General features: G+C 38.3%; 1 protein-coding gene across 2 annotated transcripts in view; it reads right to left on the bottom strand.

Annotated features, from left to right (window-relative positions):
• Positions 1–21,628, bottom strand: part of GRK4 (G protein-coupled receptor kinase 4) — a 45,155-nt gene extending 23,527 nt beyond the window's left edge. For both annotated transcript variants that reach the window (XR_010372575.1, XM_064449035.1), the window contains exons 1-8: positions 21,339–21,628; positions 11,097–11,183; positions 10,326–10,438; positions 5,218–5,295; positions 3,952–4,052; positions 2,500–2,592; positions 1,072–1,135; positions 214–354 (exon numbers count right to left, since the gene is read on the bottom strand). Coding sequence is in view for 1 of the 2 variants with exons in the window: in XM_064449035.1 (XP_064305105.1) it covers positions 214–354; positions 1,072–1,135; positions 2,500–2,592; positions 3,952–4,052; positions 5,218–5,295; positions 10,326–10,438; positions 11,097–11,183; positions 21,339–21,390 (729 nt within the window). In the remaining variant the exon portion in view is untranslated. The remainder of the gene's footprint in view (positions 1–213; positions 355–1,071; positions 1,136–2,499; positions 2,593–3,951; positions 4,053–5,217; positions 5,296–10,325; positions 10,439–11,096; positions 11,184–21,338) is intronic.
• Positions 21,629–21,849: the final 221 nt, after the last annotated feature.

Genomic DNA, 21,849 nt, shown 5'->3' with positions numbered 1-21,849 from the left:
ACTAAAACCAATTCTATATTGTATAAAAAAGTCCTCTGCACAGAACTACTCACAATCACACACAAAACACACTTATTATATCAATCATTTATCTCAGCAGTCATGCATTCTCTAAATCAATTTAAAGATATCTTATGCTCACAAGCTCCTGGAAGAGACTGAAATGAAGCAAAGCAAGACAAACTTGTGAGAATATCAGAAGTAGATACTTACTACAAACCTACTATTCACTTTTTCTAGAATTCTTTTTTCATTTAGAGCCATTGACTCTCCTTTCCTCTTCTTTATTCTCTTTTTTTCTAGCTTTTTACAAGCATACATTTTTCCCGTTGCCCGTACTTGACAGGCACACACCTAAAAAAGAAGGAAGGTGTGTCAGAGATGCTAGGGGTTTTTTTAGAATTTTTTTAAAGACGACAAAATTTTATTTTCTTTTTTCACACTCATGAATGCTGTAGAAAATGAAGGTCTGTAAACATCACTACAGAGCTTTCACTCATGAAACAACTTTGAAGGGTCACAAAAGCCAGAACAGAGTAGAAGTGATTATGCAGGAACAAAACCATTTTTGTTGGGGCTGAATAGTTCAGTAAAACTGTGGATCTTGTGTTGGTGAAACACCTGACTGTGGCAACACCGTATATCTAGGCAAGCAGGACAGAGGCAAATACCCATGCCACAATGAAGCGGGAGAAAGAGAATGATAATTTAGCATTCTGTATAGGGCTCTGGTTAAAGCATGTAGGGGGTTAAAACAACCAATGAATTACAAACAGAATGAATAAAACCTATAGATTTTCCTATTAGGTTCATGAATATCCTAACATCATTATTAAGTAGAAACGACATTCTCATTGCCAAATGAAATTTCTAAAAAGAAGCAACTGTTGTTAGTCAGTGGAAGTTTTCTCCAACTTTGTGCATGACCTACAATACTGAAACTAACACAATGAAAGAAAAGTTTGGATTGATGACAGTTGTTACAGTCAAGAGTTAGAAAACTGCACTTCCTCTGTATTAACTTTTTTTTCCCTTAAGGATTGCCTCACAGAAAAATATTTCTGTACTCACCTCTCCAAATCCACCTTTGCCTAGTACTCGGTAATGCCTAAATGTGTGTTTGGTTACTGGTTGCCTGATTAACAAAAAGAAAGAATTATTGCAACAGGAGGTACAATAGTTAGTAATTCCGCCCAGATCCCTGTCTTCATTTTCTCCTTCCTGTTCTATGACATCTTACTGAAGAGTTGCCTTGACCTCATGAAGACAGTATTGTAATATGCTGATTTCAAATTAAAGGGATGCTCCAATTAGAAACATTGGCTCCCTCATGTGGTCATCAGACATTCACGTAGCAGGAAGAAAAGCCGATCAGTTAGGTCCTGTGGTGTTTATCATTGAAGCTTTATCTGTTCTCATCAACAGTCAATTTATCACCTCCAGTTGTCTCCCTTAGCTGACATGTAGGCTGCGTTTCAATGAGATCATGCTTACAATACAGCATTTAAAAGGTAAACCATTTCCAATTTTGCTTTGCTGTTTGGCTTCTTCAAAAAAGAAAGAGTTGTGGTATACAACAGCAGTTCAAGAGGCAAATTGTTAAGGTACTGATGTAGTGGAAGAGGAACAGATAACCGCAGGCAGTAAAGGTGTCAGCCGTTCTATGCTAACACACTCCTGAACATGTATCAGAGCAGGGCTATTTCATGGTGGTGAGCTGGGTGTTTGTTTTGTTTTGTTTTAAAAAATCATTCATTGTGAATGCAGGTTTGTTCTCAGGACAACAGAGAGAGGTTCATTTGGTAGAGAATTTGGTTTAATTGTTTGAGTAACTTCCTTAGTTCTCTTCCTGGCTTTTGCTACTAATTCAGTCAAACAAAGACTCTGGATAATTGGAATTTACCATAAAATTAATGCTCAAGCACCTTAATGTTTGACTATGTCATCATGATACCCAGCAGTGCTGAATTAGACTCAATTTGTACCAATTTCAGCCTTCTGAAAAAGTCTGGACACTCATTTAGTATTGATTTAAAAGCCCAAACTAGATTTTGATAGATACATATCTTGCTGTCTTGTAATTATTAGATCTGTGCCTGTACTACCCTGAAAAACCAATCACCCAGTGGGTTATAAAACTAGATTAATCTGCTTATTAACCCCTAATTAGACCAAGTTTGAAAGTAAAGAATGATAGCATTCCCAAGAAAGATTGGTTTCCCACTTCACACGTGACAGCCAAACATATATATCCATATGATAATAAATTTCCATTTACCTAATACAAATTTACCACTGAAAGATTCCTGGACAGATACTTTTGTTGGACTATTGGCTCTGTCACTGTCTCATCAACACCATCCTTTACATCTTCTCTTTCAGATCATAATTTCTTAGACACGCAGTGTCATTCATTCGGGCCTTATAGCATTTCTAGCATAACGAGCAGAATTGGCCACAAAGCAAAGCAGAATTATAATGCAAACATTATAAACTTACTTTTCCAGCCACTTCCACTGTAAAAAACGGGAAAAAAACACACTTTCTTGGTAAGCTTCAAAAGGTCTTCTGCTTAGGTATTCATGGACAATTCTAGCAACAGAAGAATAAATTAAATCATATACTGAAAAAACTGACGAAGCAGGAGGTGCTCTCAATCTATTAAAATATACTTCAACATATCAATGAAGCTAAAGGCAGAAAAACATTGTCACTGTGCTCTACAATGGTTTTAACCTAGATGTGTCACAAAGTGAGTTGCTGTCAAAACTCCAGTGAACGCCAAACTGCTGTTACTTGTAATAACTACAAAGTTTGACCTCTACATTCTCATGAAGTGTCAAGTCCACCTAAACATCAGCCTCTCAGTAGCTATGCAATGCATATATGACCCCACAAATATGACCTCTGAAAGAAATTTACAGGAAAGTATCTACAAGCTTTCATACATTCTTTGGAGCCTGGTAAGTAAAATTTTATTCTAGGATTTTAAATTCAAATACTAAATGCCATATCCAAACCTGAACACCAGGTAGGCACCTATCATTCCCCTTCAACTGAATGCACCGTGCATGAGGGGTGCAGGGGGGAACGGGGCAGCAAATAAGTCATTCAAACTGTATACAGGTATTTATTGGAGAGAGGAAAGGGGATGACCTACATGACAGATCCTCCATTTGAGACATGTTTTACTAGGTGTTCTCACACATCCCTTTCAATCTTATAATCTCAGGTGCTTATAAAGTATGCTTATTTTTGTTGCTAGAGAGATGACCCAAGCAGTGACAAAACATGTTGTAATCCTTCAGACATGATCAAGCACGCCTTGAAGAACCAGTAATATTAGAAACATAAAAGCTTTAGAAAGACATGCAACACTGGTAAACATGTACTGTCCCTCCAAGAAAAGCCTTTCCTCCTGCTGCTGTGTTAAATATCACTTCATGACTTCAGAACAGAATTAAGTTGTATTAATTGTGTTAACTATTACAATCAATCCTCTAATCAGTCATCTTCATGGAATATAACTGTTGGCCTCAGTTCAACCTGTTTTCAAGAACCATAAATTGTGTAACATTGTTCAGAAATCTTTCAGGATCCAGTTTATAACTTTGTATTTTTCAAACTATCTTCATCATGGAAGAGAAGTCAGTCAAAAGGTAAGAACATAATAAAGAGGAATTCTATCCTACCTTAAAGAATACCTGGTAGCAGACAGTAGTGTGATTTTATGCAAAAATAGCATTAAAGAAAAAGCTCTGCAAAGTCAAACATCTACATCACGTCTGTAGGAAGCCTAGTCCTTTAATAAATCTGTTCCAAATTTCCTACCTACATTCATTTCAGAGACAAAATGCTCCCAGGTGTAGTAACTTCACCTTTCATTTCTCTCAGAAACACATTAATTTCTCGTGTGATACTCAAACTTAGCACTATGCATTTTTAACTTACCTAGTACAGTCCATAAAAAGATCCTTAGAAGGGTTCTTTTCCAGTCTTGCTTTACACTCATTTACTGTTTCCTGAGGTATTTCGGGCAAGTGTGCTGCAGACTTTACATAATTAAAAAAAGGCAACAACAAAAGCAATTTTGTAAGTAACAAGTAAAAGTTCTGTATTCAAAGTGAAATGAAATCTGCTAATACAAGAAAGAGGAAGGAACGGTTTGGCTAAAGAGAAAACCAAGAAAGTCACGTTCAGGCAAAATTTTTATTTGTTCCCTATTGCAGAAAAAATGCATTGAAAGCTATTACAGTAACTTACTATTTCACCACCCAGGGAAACAAACTTGGCAATAAGTCAAATTTCTTTCCATAAGTCTTCCACCACAAAAGCAATTATCTATTTGGTTTGGCAGGACAGAAGGAAGGGGAAAGAAACTCACAATTGAGAAACTGTTTCAAACCAGCCCAAAGAAATCTGTTTTTTTGCAAAAACTGCATGTGAATTATGGTAGTCTCAGAGAAATTATCAAAAGAGATGTGGCAAACTTGGAATCTATCTGCTTTTAAGGCATCTGCAAGACCTTCATTTGGAGTAAAGCCTTCTCAAGATGACCAAAGTAAGAGACAGAGAAGGAGCATCTATTCATAGAAAGCAAATGTCTAATTATATGTCCACAGAAAAGCTTCTATTGGATACCAGAGAATAGACTCTTAAAAATCAATCACTGAGATCTAATATATGTAAAAGATCGGCTATTCAAGATCTCCATGCAAACTACAGAGAAACAGAATGCTCGAGAACAAAACAAAACAAAACAGCATTTCACTTTGTGAAAGCCTGCAGCAATTCTGTAAATTTACAGCAAATCAACCATAGCCACACAGGAGTCTGAAAGAAGCCTGAGAATTTAAAGAATTCCTCATTCTCATGTCTTTAGACTGCAAAACTCTGAGTTAAATTTGTTAACAAGTTTTCTTTAGATGGTAAATTAGTTCAAAAATATATCTTTACTTGACACCAGTATTTTAATTAGAAAACATAGGAGAATAATTCATAATGGTAGTGGTCTTAAAAGCAGAGATCAGTCAAGGTTTCTGCTCAAGTTGATAAGAGTTTCACAATTTCAGAAGGCAGGATACCTTTCAGAAAGACAAAAATGGGGCTAATGAAGTTTGAAAGTCAATTACTAAAAACAATGCAACCACTAAGATCCCTATTTATCTGACACTTACAAAACACTTTAGACAATATTTTGCAATATAATATATTTACCCCATTAGTGAAGTACGTCTCTAAAACTTTCAGGCCACAGTCTATACGCTTTTCATCTGAAGATACCTCATATTCTGCCTAGGGGAATGGAATTGAAAATTAAATTATGTTCAGAGCTATTTGGAACTACACTCTTTTACACGATGCTAGGCAAATTTGATCATGAACAACACAACACTCCTAATATAAAAGGAACTAAAGGCTCCATTGTTTAAAATCTATTTAAATATTTTTAGGCTATATAGTGAAACATGTATGAAGAACAGTCTTATGAAAAAAGCACATGGAATTTAACTTTTGGAAAACGTACGAAAAGTAACAATTAGTGTAAATGCAATTACAGAAGATCCATCCTAAAGGTTAAGTTAGATCAATTACAATGAAATAGTATTTGTGTAGTATTGTAGGACGGAATGGTTCAGATGGGAAATAAGTAACGAAGAGGACAATAATCAGCTTTTTCTTCACTGTGTTTTTTTCCTTCATGTATTTCTTCTTCCGGTTCTTTTCTGTGCTGCTTTGGTATCACATGGTAATGTTGCCATTAGTGAAATCATTCTGTAGCAGTTGAGGGAGTAGCTTTTGCATCTTTGAAATTGTAAAGTTGATTTTTAATCTTTTGTCTAATTGGATTTGTATGAGTGGGTAACTTTTTGGACAGAGCACTGAGAAGTTAGTTATGAGTCTCTCCAGGGAAATTCCTTTCCAACATGTATACACCTTTAAGCAAAGCTGAGGTTAAGAATACATTTTAATAAGATATAATGTATTTCCCATGGTGCAGTTTGGGTTCATTGTGTCTCCTCCTCTCACTGTGCGCATCCTAGAAGAAGCTGACTCTCCTGCCTGTTCCCTCTCATACTGAGCAGAGGGGAAATAACATTCAAGGCCAGGTTGGACGCAGCTCTAAGCAACCAGATCTAGCTGAAGATGTCCCTGCTCACTGCAGGGGGGTTGGACTAGGTGACCTTTAAAGGTCCCTTCCAAGCCAAACTATCCTATGATTTTTCTTTACTACAGTCTTGGGTAAAACCAGGATAAAACTATTACTTTCTACAAGGTCATGTTAACTAGAAATAAGTGAGATCTAAACCAACCCCTACTTCAGCCTTTGAGAAAATAAAACTGAGTAGATACAAAATCTTGTGAAGTTTTTGACTTAGTAATAGATGGTACTGTGATGTAGAAAAAGACCATTGTGCAATACAGTGCGTTTTGCAGATAAACAACTGGCAGTTTAATAGAGCTCCAGAGGGAGCTCTTATGGGGAAAAATCCCCAAACCATCAAACAGATAGTGGTATTGAAAAACTCCAAGGACTACTTACTATTAATAATTTTAAGGAATAATCTAGAAGCAGACATCAGAAGTTACAACATTTAAAGATAACACAGAATCTGGGGAAAGACGAATTAGAGAAGAGCAACCCTAAACAGCAACCTGTGTTAGTTTTGTAAGCTGGGCCAACTCAGTCAAAGCTTTTTTCATTCTGAGATATGAAAGTGCATGCACCTAGGAACAAAGAATATATGGCAGACCTCCAGAATGGAGGACTGTATCATACAAAACAACAGTTCAGCATACTGAGACAACAATCATTAAGAACCTCATAGGAAGTTCCATGTGATTGATCTAATCAGAAGAGAAGTTATGTACCTTTATAAAGAAACCAGAACACAAGAGATGACAGTTCAAGAACCAAACACACACACACACACCCCCACTACTGGGAATAACAGAATCCCTGAACTCCAGCTCTGCAATCAATTGCAACCAACCCACGCTGACTCACTACTAAGTCAGCAACATCTTCTTTCTGCTAAGACATTATGGTATCAACCACTTCAGCACAGTACTCAAATCCATAAACAATTGCAAGCCATTGTTTTTTACTTTTAATTCCATAACAATCAGTCTAATGGTAAGGAATTCTTCTGCAACTAACTCCCTAACAAATTGAGCAGGTCAGAAAAATTATCAGCCACAGCAACGCACTTACCACCTTTAACATTTTCAATTATGCCATAGTAGTCACTAATTATACAAAGTTAGGCATACTGTTTTAAGCAGATATTGTAATTTAAAAGGAAGCTTAAGAGACACCCTTGTTGACTAATTTCTGTTACTCACAGATCTTAAGAGGGAAGTTTGAGCTCTCACCCATTCTTCTTCATACTTGAGTAACCTTGTCCCCAGCTAGTGAAATGAGTCACTAAATGATTGGATAACTGTAATTCCTCACTTTAATTTCTGTCACTTTTATTCAATTATTTCACAACTCTTCTTTCTGTAAAGCCACGCTGACTCCAGACTTTAAGGTCACACCTTCTTAACAGTTAAAGCTTACCAGTCTTAGTACAGGCAGACAACATAACATTGTACTACCTTGACTTGGCCATTTTGCCCTCCTGAAATAACATTGCTCGATATAAAAGAGTCAGAAAACTCTTAATTAAGATGCAAGGCTCTTAAGGCTATGGCATTTTATGCTAGAAATTATTTTCAGAAATATTAAGTCTAAAATTTATTTAAAATTAAAAACAAAAAATAAAATTGGCAAAACCCAAGGTAGAAACCCTACGACCTTAGCCTTTCCCTCCACGTTACTGCCTTACAAACAAAACCGTCAAAAAAGCCCTGAACCCCTGCCCCCAAAAAAGCTTGAACAAGCTTGCTGAAGTCCAGTCCAGAAAAGAGAATCGGGCTAACTCAGGAACCATCTGGAAGAGATAATGAGTATTTTATCTCACTTCCTTGATCAAGACAGCACGCTAGCTTTCACATCATGAAAGTCACCAATTAGAAGATTATGTTAGGTCTTAAGAGACTTCTGTTTTGGTGATTCCCAAGCATACTTCACCACGATTTTTCAAATGGAAATCAAAAAAATTAAAAGAAAAGATAAAAAAGTAAATTGTGAAATAATCTCTTACATCAGATTACCTCAACTATGACAGTCTGTTAATTCACAGCAGTGTTGCAATCCACATAATATTATAGGTTGCATATTTCAAAACAATTCAATATTTTCAGTTAGTGTAAAACACAAGTTACTTCTTGGAGACAATTTCACTTGAAAAATTATATCTGTAGAGCAAAGACACACCTGCCTTACAGTCATGCCCAAGATTATTTCTCCTTTGTGATGCCTAGAATTCTGCTACTCCTGACCTAAGCTTTTAAGGATTAAAAATGCATACAGAAGTTATAAGCATTAAGGGTGCATCCACAGTTGTCAGTGGTCTCCCCATTGTGCCATGCTCATTAAAGGCTCTGGTTTACATTCACTTTAAGATATTTAGCTCCACTGTTCTGGATTCCTATTCAATCCATTCTGCCATACTGGTCTCTGGAATTTGGTGCTAGAACAGCTCCTAAGAGTCAAAGTATGGTGAAACGGACCTGGGGAGTGAGCCCAATTGCACAAAGATTCATTGACAAATATAAGGCAATTCTACTCATTTGACACTAAAGTTCCTTTTTAGCTGATCAAGTGCCTCAGTTTATAGTCTCACAGGGGAAAGGAAAATACAGTGAAGTGAGAGGCACAGCAATAATCCCACGTACTCCCTTACACCCTGCACTTCTCAAAGCCATCCTGCATTCTGACACTCTATTTTGGGACACATGTAAGAAGCGGCATAATTTGATCATCATCTTTGTTCATTTGTTCCCTGAATAAAAGAACAAAAATGGGTGGGATGAGGAAAACTGTTCTTTTGGCAGCAATCTCAGTTTAAGACTATATCTTACTGCACTTGAATTAACTATGGGGGACAAAGAATAAAAAGCTCTGAGCTATTATTTTCTCGTTTTCAGGACTGTCGTGTGCCTGCCTACTCTTCTCATTACTTTCCCCCTCACCATGAGGGTTTTGCTGAGGATTTTATACAAAACATGGCTGCGGGCACTCTTCCTTTCTCCCCCCGTTCTTTAGTGTCAGATACCAAGATGCAAATGTACCATGAAAAAACCACTTCCTTTTCCCTTGGTCCCTAAAATCTGGTTTCTCTGCTTCCATAGATTGTTCCCTAAATTTCCATCTCCATTGTATTTTTTTTTTTAATTAACACATTATGTCTAGCCTAGGGCTTCCATGCAAGTTGCAACATTTTCAAGTATACGTTTACAACACTTTCAAGTCTGAGTATCATAAGTAATGTTCATTGTATGCATATCCTTTTAGGCTCAAGAAGTCAAGCAGCATGTCTTTCTAAAATTCTTTCTCTCATTCCCATCATGCCCATTTTTGTAGTGCTGACCAAACAAAGACCGCAGAAATTTTACAGCAAATATTTAATATCTTCCTTTAAGTAACAGAGCCAGAGCTTTTTGACATTTGTCAAAACTTACAGCTTTAGAGTTGGCAAAGAGTAAATCTCACTACATTTTCATGTAGGCAGCATTAGTGTACAGATGTGTTTAGAGAAAATTAATAATTCATAAAGTTGTTGTGTGTTTACCCTGGTAGGCAGCTGAGCCTCACCAAGCCAATCACTCACTCCCCCCCAGTGATAATCAGAAGGGTAGAAGTGAGAAAACTTGTGGGTTGAGATAAAGGCAGTTTAATAGATAAAGCAAAACTACACACATGAGCAAAAAAAAGCAAGGAATTAATTCACTTCTTCCCATTGGCAGCCAGAAGTTTAGCCATTTCCAGGAAAGCAGGGCTCCATCAAGGACAATGCCTACTTGGCAAGACAAACACCATAACTCTAACCTCCCCCCTTGCTCCTTCTTTCCCCCAGCTTTTATTGCTGGTACGGGACGTCACTTGGTATGGGACATCCCTTTGGTCAGTTGGGCTCAGCTGGTCCCAGCTGTGTCCCCTCCCAGCTTCTTGTGCACCCCCAAGCCCCCTCGCTAGTGGGGCAGCATGAAAAACATAGAAGGCCTTGATACAGTGTAATCACTGTTCAGCAATAACTAAAACATCCTTGTTATCAACACTGTTTTGGTCAAAAATCCAAAGCATAGCACAGCATGAGCTACAATGAAGAAAATTAACTCCGTCCCAGCCAAAACCAGTACAAAAATAAAACGTTTTACAAATAAAAATATATAAGCTATTGCCTACTGATATCCGTCTCCAATTTCTCACTGCTTACCACTGCATCCAGAAATTCAATGCATCTTTTCAAATCTGGTCTGGAATCACAGAACTGTCTGAAGAGAAGTCTTCCTATCGGCTGTTTGTCACAAAGCTGGTTATAGTCTCTTTCTGAGAAAGAAATAAGTAAATATCTTCATTTATTTTCACCTTTGTCATAGCATGGTCCTTACTCCCATTTGAGATTAGGCCAGAAAAATGTCACTAAAATGTGAAGATTTTACATTAACATATTTAGCAGAGACATCAAAACCACGCAATGATCCCAAAGAACAGTGAGACACTCGCTTTCAGCCACATTTGTCTCTCATATACTCTCAAATTTACTGAAAACACATTGAATGATATGGTTAAGTTTCATTTAGGCTGGGGGCTGGAAAGCAACAATACTGTGAAATAGCAATCCCAAAGCAGACAAGATTGTTTGGAAAGAAGGAATACAAGATAATAACAGAAAAGGTTAAAAAAAATCATTACAAGACATTAAAAAAAAAGTTAAATATAGTACCACATTCTTCAAATTACAACATGATTCCTTTTTCTAATTCATGGCTTTGTAAATATATCCTTTAGGGGCAATTTCCTTTAAAACAAGGAGCTGTGATACAGCTTTTATCTTCCCATAAATTCTCCATCACATTAAAAGTCTAACAGCTTTTTTTGCTAATTAGCATTCAGAAGCAAGACAGAATCCTTTCAGTTAACACCACCAAACTCTTACCCTTCCTTCTCAAAAAAAATCAGACAGACCATTCTACAGGACACCTACCGATTGAGCATCTAATACCTTCACAATGACTAACAGGTGGCAACTTCAGCATCTCTTTCCATTTTTTACTACGCCCACTCTGTTTGCCTAGAAGAAAAATATGAGAAATGTAAAACACAATACTATGTCAGAATAAAATTTAAACATAGCATTAACAGCATGAAATTAGGTCACTTCTGCACAGATCTGTCAGACTGCCTTTTATGCCCAGAAAGAAACCCATCTACAAGGATATCCAAACCAATAACAAACTTGATACAGAAGAACTTTTATATGAAAGACTAACAAATGCAGAAGAGCCTTTTGCAAGACAAATATTTTGCAGTCTGGCTGTGCATACAGAATGTTTCTACAGAGACAAGGCAAATATCTAGGTATTCTGAAAACTACAAACAAAACTGAAACATCAAAGACAGAAACTGAAAAGATTTGAGGATTATCTCTCAACCATGTGAAGAATGGAAGATGTTAAAGTTGAGTAACAAAATACATAGAAAATAGTTCTTAAACACATTTTTGGACAATTGAGTTGTACATAAATATTCTGTTTCTTTTTTTAAGGGCAGTAGACCCCACTAATAAGTGAGTGGGCATTGCTCAAATACACACCATTTATTCTAGACTATAGGAGGATACAGGATATCAGGAAGAACCTCACTGATGTAGAACTCAGATCTTCCCAATGCTTTGGATTTCATAGCACTAGTATTAAACTGATTTTAAAAACCTCCTCCGGTATTCTTCCAATTGTTTCTAAAAAAAAATATAGCTGTGCTCCATTTTCTATGTTAAATTGGAATTTTAGCACATTACTTTGGTCTGAAGAAGCCAACTCCATTTACAGAATATATGCATACTCATCAAAAAAGCAAAGATATAGATACAGGAACATACCTTTATTTTTAATTGCAAAACATTTCAGCGGAAGAGTAATTTTTGTGCTGCAAAGTATTTTAGAGGAAGATTTTGCTAACTGATATGGCCAGATGCATTTCCACATGACAGAACAGTAGCAAAACTGTACAGAAACTTCTAACAGTACCAAAGCAGTATGTACCGTTAACCACAATGGGAGAGAAAGGAAGGGAGTTACCCTCTGTAACCCGAATAGAAACCAAGCAGCAAACAGTACTCAACTCTTTCAGAAATAAATCGTTAGAGAGAAAGGAACTAACATCTTCAGAATAATAAAATACGTATTTAAAAAAAGACCTCTTCACTCAAACATAGAGTTTCTTGTACAGTTCCACCACTGCAGTCAGAACAGTCGCAGCTTAGTGTACCTTAGCTCATATCAAATCTACATTACCTTTGCTAACAGGAACATTGACATCTCACCTGCTGCTGCAACAAAACATTCTCAACTCTAGTATCACTAGAAAAGTAAACAAATAAGGAACACAAAAGCTTAAAAAGCTGGCTTGCAGACATTCTTTGAACTGATACCTACTCTCTAAAAACCTTCCTCTGCACTTTATTTCCTAATGTTGCTTTGTAAGTCATCTTCCAAAATATTTTTGAACACAAATATATCAAATCTACTTCCCCCTCATATTTCATGTAGTACCAGAACTAATCATGAAGCTGTAATTACCAGCATCATTACAACAAACTCCCAGTATTTTAACAAAATATTTTTGATGTTAAATAGAAGTTGAATATATGCTTGAAGAAAATCAAACCACACAGAGCAAAGACACATTTCTAACAGAACTGAACACAAACAAAATCAAGGAATACTAGCATAGATAGCCTGTACACATATATCGAACAGAAAAGGATTGGGTAGAGATTACTATCTGGTCATGAAAAAACATGGACAGAAGCATCAAACTAATTTCTAACCATGCAACTAAAAAATATGCTAAGCTGCAATGTCCACAGAAGTCAAACTTCTTCTGTTAAAACTGCTCAGAAAGACTCATTTATGCATGACACAGTACAATCCGTATCGACCAAGAATGATAAACTGACCCAAATTCACACTGTCACACTGTTTGGAAGAAGTAAAACTGAACTCTGATATATACCAAGTATATGATCTTCTGAAGCACAGTCAAAGTAAAAAAAAAAAAAACAGACCAAAAAAAAAAAAAAGAGGATCACTGGTGCATTATACTTCAAGTCCAACACAAAAAATCTGCTGTGTTTTGCCCCAAATATTTGGCCAGTTAGTTATGGTGTGACCATTATGAAATTCACTTTACAAAAAGAGACCACATGCTAGAATGCAACTGAATTCACCCTCCTATATAAGTCAATAAAGTCTACAGCTAATTTATTAATGATACACAAGAATCAAGTGCTTAGGAGTATCAACTAAATTAACATGCTCTCTCTTCTCTGAACTGATTGTTTTTACATTTACAGCAAATGCACAGAAAAAGTCTTTATGTCCCAATAATGTAAAGAGAATGCATGACCTACATCACTTACAGATAAATTGCCCATTTCTGGTAAAAGTTACGGGAGGAGGCCAATTTGATTCTCATATTATTCCCTAATTGCAAAATCCTTTTCCACTTCTGAGACAGTTTAAAAGAAGTATCAAATCAAATTATAATAGCTGTGGCTTGTAAGTGTCTTAATATTGATTTGAGAGCTTCTATTCTGGATCTCATTCTAAGATACTTCAGATAAAATTCTTCTAGAAAGACCAACAGCTTACTTTCCAACACAGCAGCAACAAAGCCATTAGGTTAATCTGCTTATGGTTGACCTATGTGGTTCAGATGAATTACCACTTTTGCCTCTTTCAGATGTAATTGCTGGCTAGAACAATGTCCAACTTGACACGACTCCTCTTTTACAAAGAGAAGGGTGGATGCAGCAATACACCATTACAGTGAGGAAACACTGCAATTACATTTTCAGGTACATGAGAACCATACCTCCTTCTCCTCCCCAAATTACTTCTTAAGAGTTAGAATTTCAGCATTTACCTCTCTACATGTTTTCACTTCTTAAAAGGATACGTACTAAATTCAGTTAGGTCATTGCATTAAAATATGGTATGGGAAAGATGTTTAGATCTTTTCATTTTTTAACTTTTTTTTTTAAAACTTCAGAGAAAATTTTGAAAAAATATGTAAAACAAGGTGGTTGGCTTATTCACCAGTAAAAACACCACTAGTTGCAAAAAAAGAAACTGCTTAAAGGGAGAGCAACATACTTCTGTGGCTGAGAGGCACACAGCTACAAAGCACTAGGGGTGCATGATTGCTACAACATCATTCTTGCAAAACTGATTCCACAAACCAGATTGTCAGATACCAGCTGAGAAGTTCATACTAGACCACACCCAGATAAGCTCTGAAAGCATAAAACTGCAACAAGACGATGACCTATGGCATGCCTTTAACTGTATAAATCAAACCATTGGTTCAATGAAAAATGCAAAAGTGTTGATGCAGAAGCTCTACGTGATCAACCCTGGAATGCATGAGAATAATCCAGGCACATACACTGTCTTATAATACATCTTTCCCACAGCAGAGAAAGTTGCAGGCGAGTTTCCTAACAGGTTTTAAACTCTCATGAATTCAAATCCTCTCCTACTTCCAGCCACACTTTTCTTCAAACCACTCACGATAAGGATTAAATCTTTTCACTGAAAAATTAAAACACCACTGTTTAACTATGGCCTTACACTACAAAGACATTTGTAAACTCTGCCCACTAAATAACAAGTATCGATGGTATGCCCCTACAGTGCAAGATCCACCTGCAAGACACAAAACACTGTGGAACTGATACCTCAGGTCTTCAGATCAGAATGGTAACACTGAAGCACCACTAACTTCAGGCTAGGAGACAAGTTCACACATACCCTAGCCTGAGGAAGGTTGTCATGCTTCCGGTTCCAGACACCACTTTGTGGGGTCTCTGCAACTTTATCCATTGCACAGGAGATGTATTTCTTGACATCTTAGTTCCTTGAAAAACAAGCCTGGTCACAGTTTAACAACTCGACTTAACAGAGTGGCATCTCTTTTATATGGAGAAAGATTTTTTCCAGAAGTACGATACATATAATCTGGCTGGCTCTCAACAAGTTTACCAGAATCACCGAGCTGAAAATTCAGGTTTCAGCACAAGGTAGGCACCTAACTCTTCAGCATTATAAAGGCCAAGGCACTTTTGAATGGAAACAGAAGCAAAAATGCAAGCAGTTCAGTAAACAAACACATTACAGATACCTATAGATTACAGGTTGTCATGGCATTTTTAAGATAATATTCCACAGTCCTGGATTCAAGTGCCTAGAGCTGGACTTCAGCCGCAGTCCTCTTGCTCATCTGGCTGTTGGAGCAGCAACACTGTAAGCAGTTAAAAAGCCGATGTATCTATGCGAACGTTTGTGCAGTGTGTTTATATGCACAATCATTTATTGTTCCTACAGCTATAACCACTTGAACAACTGGTTCTTCACATCGTCTCTATATACAATTCCAGTAATCATGAGCACATTAAAGAATGTTAATGCATACATGCTGAACAGCTTCAGCGCCTCTTCAGAAATTAGGTATGAAAAATTTGTATCAGTTTAAGTAATCTGAACCAGCATTTATTAATCTAATCTTGCAGTCAAACAATGTAACATCTGTGTATACACTTCGATACATCTGTAACAACTTAATGAACAGGGTTTACTAGAGAAAAAGAGACAACAGTAAGAAAACTCCAATTTTATAGACGACTCCTTGACAAACAAGGATTTTTTTATCGTGATGGTACATCATGACTGCAACAGATAGGTGTAAAATTCCTTTAAGTAGATTGTGAAACCTCTAGTTATAATTGGCAGGTTTGAAATAAGCAAAGCAGCAGCATGTATCAATAACTAGACCTCTCATGTTGTGTTTATTTAGTAAATGTAATTATTTAGATTCCAACATGCCCACATGCATTCTTCTTACAGTTCATTAAATAAAGGACAAAAAGGCAGACACTGTGCATAATTCTGTACAAACACAGGAAGACATGCTTCCTGCCACAATGAGTTTACAGCAATTTAAAGCACAATGCAATAAGGGAGTGCAATAGAACATAGGAGGCAAATAAGGGAAGAACAGACAAAAATAACAGCAACTGTAAAAACTCAGGGCACTCTCATGTTAAAATTCCTATTTACTGCTGGTGAATGGACTTTCTGGGTATGAGTGTGCCTTGGTTCCTCATTTGTCCATACTCCTTAAATAATTAAAGATTTTAGTTCAGTTCAATAGCGAAACCACAGTGATCTGAGCACTGAGAATTTTCTTGCTACTTACAAATACACACATTGTAGGATATCTGCCTATGTATCATCACCAATACCATTCTGAATTATTACCTTATACTGCAAGCAAAAGTAGGATATATTTCGCTTGCAGAATTATTCCAGGTTTTTTTAAACCCAGGCAGATAAAACAAATTTGAGTGGACTGCTTATTTTTTGTGAAGAGTGCTAAACTAGTACAATTTCAGTTCTGAAACAATTATGTTTCAGGATTTGCTTAAGCCAAACCATGATCACATTCTGTTACTGAAAGGTTCCTGCTAACTCCATCCTTGGGCTGCACCTAACAATTATCAAATCTGCAGGAGCTTGCTGATCTATCTGAAAACTAATTTTGGGGGAAAAAACCCAAACCCAAAACACCTAACAACATAGAAAAAAAACCACCACAACCACCCACATACCCTAGATTGGTTCACAGATCCAACTGGAAACTATCTTACCCATTCTGCAACCACAGGCTAGAACCAATACAACCAAGAGCTTGGGAGAAAGTTTGCTTGAGGCATTATCTTAATTTAGCCTAAACCAACCATGGCACAGAGCATATTATATGCCTACCAGCAGGCCCAGTTCTCATTCACACACTGCTCCTGTCAGAGCAGTACAAATGAATTTTAAAGTAGATGCAAATGGACCAGGTATGCTTAAAATGCACTCTTGGCATGGATCCTTAATTGGAGTAAACTGCCATTGACTTCAAAGGAACTACAGATCTACCCTTTGGAAGTATTTTTGGAGACTATTACTTTAGGCAATGAAAAAAGGAAGGCTCCTAAGCAGTTTAAAACATACAGTGATTAATTTCTTTCCTTCAAAACATCACAGACTATGTGTGGGATGCTGAAATGAATTTGGGGCTTATATATACTCAAAGGATTTACTGAAAATGATTAAAATAACTAAGAAAACAGAAGATACAAATATAAGTAAAAACAAAATATAAAATAGAAATGCATTTTTGTGAACTTTCAGATTTTTTTTTCACAACAACCAGTTTATATTTATTATTTGTCCCCATTTATGGGATAAATTCTTCAATGTCTTTCAAGAGATACTAATTTCAAAGATATTTCTCCTAGGGAAAAATGAATGTGTTAATTCCTGTGCTCTCACACAAAACTAGAAGTCATATTGTTGTACATTATTCTTTTAAATATAAAAATCCCTGTATGTGAAAATCTGAGTACGGAGATAATGAAATTGCAAGCTTTTGCACCGTCTGTCTGCCAGTTCATACATCACTATCACTTAACAGTCACCTGTTTATCTATCTCAGGTGCTGCACTACAGTGCTCATAAGATCAACTTTGAGTTTGCTCTATAATCTCTTGTTTTTCTACTGAGTCACTTGTGTTTGTTCCACCATAGCGTTCACCTTAAGAGGAAGTTTTCCGTTTTTCTTTCTCACATACACATTTCCCTCAAAAAGTAATGTATGCACAAAAGGAAAGAGCTGGATTGGCACAGGCGGCCACTTATCCCAGGAAACTGGGACAGGGAGTCCCAGAGCGCTTTGCACTACAGTTTTTACCAGGAGGCAAATCCCTCCATGGTCAGGTTGGCTCTCAGCACAAGCAGGTCAACTGGAAAAGTGGGCAAGGAAATAAAAAACTCCCAGTATAGCTCCTGACTTCTTAATCCTTCATCCATAAAGTATTATAGGGTACTTCATGTTATCACAATATTTTCTAGCAGTAGGTACATATAAGAGTCACACAGTATGAGCCATCACTAACACCCACATGTGCAAATAACTGGCATTTGATTATTTACAAAGTCACATTAAAAGCAGATACAGAATCCTTATAGCTTTCCTTCTTTACATAAAGAACTGCTGTAGTTGTTACAGATATATTACAAATCTTTACTGGAAAGAGAGAGGCTTCTATTAAAATAACCTGTTTTATAAAAAGGTTTGAAAAGTCCTCTTGGAGAATAGCATCATAACACAAAATTTAAAGTTTTACGGCTGGGGGGAAGCTGGGGTTTGACCTGACCTGAAAAAATAGGACTAGTAAACTGTTATAAACCAATGTTATCATCACACAAATTGAATTAGAAGATTCTTGCCTCTAATGAAATAAGTTAACAGTAAGATTATTAGTGACAAGGTAGAAGGTGGTGAGTCTAGAAATAGACAGCAATACCACTTTGGTATTATTCTGTAGGAGAAGAAAGAGGCACTAAAAAAAAAAAGACGCATTTTGACTAAGCACACTAGTTAGTTCCTGGCCCTCTAATTAAATAGATCAAATTTACTTTCTATGTATTAAATCAGATCTTATAGACACACACATAGCTATTCAAGGTGTGCTAATTCTGCACACCTACAAATGTAAAAGCCCAATGATGTTCACATCCAGAAGATTAAAGTACCTAAAATTAGACCAAAATGATGAGTACAAATCTGGAATCATAATTTTGACTGTTAGATCTGGTTTATGTGCTCAGGTGTGATATGTTCAGACTTGGTGTTATTTACCAGGCATTTCTGAATTCTCATTAAGCCTCTGCCGTACCCGTTCACCAGATGAGGACAAGTACACAACATCTTTAATTCAGTTTCTATATTTGCAAAATGAAGATATATCTATAGGGTTAAAAGACTTCATAAGATGCTCTCAAGAGTACAATCATTTTCTACTCTCTTCTTCATCATGGAGTCTCAAGTTAGACTGAGACTGACCCATGCAAGCCATAATTAAGCCTACGCTGATTTCTTTCACCATGCCACCAAAAACTATAAAATAAGAGCACAGTAGTTTACCTCTTTGCCTTTACAACTGAAATATTTATTCAGGTGAACACCTTCCCTTATCCAATCTTTAACAGGCTGAGGAATTGGAAAAAGCATTACTGATGTGGCTCAAGCATATACATAAAAATAAGTTAAGCTTAAGTATTTCATACCAGCTTAGGATTTTGCCTTCTTCCATGGGAAACTGTAATTTTGCACTTTTCCATGCTATCCCACCTCTCCATACGCTATGCAGTGAGATAATAGGAATGTAGGAATGAAAAGGTCAATTGAAAGTCTGCTCTTCTGTCCCAGTTGTGAAGGCCTTTTAGCAAAGGATGCATTGCAGTAAAATATCTACCTCACATAACAACTTTGCAAATTCCATTCCATTGGAGCCTACTAGGCACATAAGAATAGAATTGGGATGGGATTTTATGGAATGGTCCTGACAGATGGAGTAAATCAGACATCCCCAGATCAGCCAGACCATGCAATAGACAGAAAGTACTTTCATTTTAAGGGGCATTTTGGAAAACGTGATGTAAAAAGTACCCCATGCAAGGAACTTGCACCTGAAAGAGTAAAAGATTTTCTACCTATTGATCAATGTAGTTTTGGAGTTTCAAAGCCAGAAATCATATTTTTATGCATGCTTACACAAAAGAATCCAGGCCAACTGAAGGTACAAAAGAGTATCAGCTTATTACCATTACTGTTATAAGTTTCACACCAGGTAGAACTGATCTTCTTCACATAGCTGCTGTCAGACTTTCATTTAGTTCATTAAAATATCTTGTTTGGTCAGTTCTACCACTATAATTTATTTTAAACATAGTGAAACCTTAACTAAAGAGGCAACCTGACATTAAGCAGCCACTTAAAAGCCTTTCCAGATTACCACTCCAATCTTTGTGGTGAGGGTTTGGGCACAGTAAAGTTTTGAGCCAGATTCCACTTTCCCTTCATTTCTCAGATCGCTTCAATGCAAACTCCAAATTCAGGCAGCACCACCACAGACATGTTACCGTCAGTGAAACCAGCCAAAACATGTCCTCTAGTTTGAGGTGGTCTTTTCAGCTAAGGTTGGGAAATGGCCCAAAATTGTGATCACTCTTCTGGTTTTTAAACCCCACTTCAAAGACAAAAAGCTGATTTTCCTCTCTTGCTGCTTAAGGCAACTTTAACTGGATACACATATGGCGTAAGTGCCAAACCCATTTAGAGTTGGAGGAACTTGCAAAACATACAGGGGCAGATTCTGTTGTTCTTACTCACTTTAAACAGCTCCAGCTAAACTAATGGGACTCCTCAAAACAATTAAGAAAAGTAGGATCCAATCCAAAAAGAATATGCACATTTCATAGTTGAAAAACATACTCTGCACTGAGTACAGTGGTAATCTGGGGAGGCTTTCAAGTGGCCACTTAATGGACAGTTATACACATGAAAAAAGCAGTAGGAAAACCTTATTTCAGGACTTCTTTTTAAACAGCAACCACGTGCTAAACTAAATTTCATTATCTATCCAAAATGTTTGTTAGCCAGAGGAGGAATCTTCAAGTCAACATGTTCTGGGAAATCAAACTGCAAGTACTAATCTAATGGAAAAGAGCACGGTTTAGCATTAGGTTAATGCAAAACATTCGACCGCAAAGTATAGGCAGCATTCACCAGCTATGTTTTTCACAGGCAGGAATTTCAGCAAGATAGATTGCAAGGTTCTTTCAGAGAAGATTTATGTCAGTTGGTCCTTTATATCCATATGCATATTTATTTATAAATAAACTGAGAACTACAGATGAACGATCTTCTTAAAACATCCGGTAAAAACACCGTTTGAGTCAGGAGCCCGAAGGGGGAAGGAGGAGAGGGGTGGTTTTTTCAGAAGCGAGCCAGGAGCCAGCGACTGCAAACTGAGGCGGCGGGGGGAGCGGGGCAGGTGCCTCCGGGCACGGCCCGGGACCCGCCGCCGGTCCCGCCGCGGCGGGCAGAGCTCCCGCCGCCGGACCCCCTGCCCGGCCGCCTCTCCTCCCTCCCCCCCTCCCTCCCCACCCTCTCCTCCTCCTCCTCCTCCTCCTCCTCCTCCATCACTTCCTCTCCCCGCTCCTCGCTGGCCCCTTTTCCCCTCACCTCAGACCCTCTTCCTCCCCCCCGGCACGTCCCCAGCCCGCCCCGCCTCGCCCTCCCGCTTCTCCTCGCCTCCCCCCGCGGCTCTCACCCTCCCGGGCTTTCAGCAGCACCGTGTTGGCCACGATGTTCTCGATTTCCATGGTCGGGGGCTCCTTCCCCTCAGGGCAGCCGGAGTGGAGGCCGCCCCTACTGCCTCCTGCGCCCCCTCCTCCAGCCCCGCCACTGCCGCGGCGCCAAGCCTCCGCTCATCCGGCCCCGCAGGACCTCAGCGCCGCGCTCGCCTCTTCCCCATCACCCGCTGCTCGCCCCGGCACCGGCCTCCCCCTCCCCGAGGGCGGAGGCAAGGAGCGGGCAGCAACCGCCCGCCCCGACCATGGCTCCACCGCCCTCCTCCGCCCGCCTCGCCCAGCTCCGCCTCCGCGCTCCCGGGCCACCGCCCCCATCCCAGTCGTGTGCCTCGGCACCACAACTCCCAGCAGACCCCGCGCCACCGCGAAGGCGTTTCCCCCGCACCCGCCGCGCCCTGCATGCTGGGATATGTAGTGCGCTAAACCCCTCCCGGCCTCGTCCCAGAGCGGGAGGGGAGTTGTACATCGCGC

Source organism: Phalacrocorax carbo, chromosome 4, assembly GCF_963921805.1.
Source record: "Phalacrocorax carbo chromosome 4, bPhaCar2.1, whole genome shotgun sequence".
In the NCBI taxonomy this organism is placed as follows: domain Eukaryota; kingdom Metazoa; phylum Chordata; class Aves; order Suliformes; family Phalacrocoracidae; genus Phalacrocorax; species Phalacrocorax carbo.
This window is presented reverse-complemented; position numbering and strand designations above follow the sequence as displayed.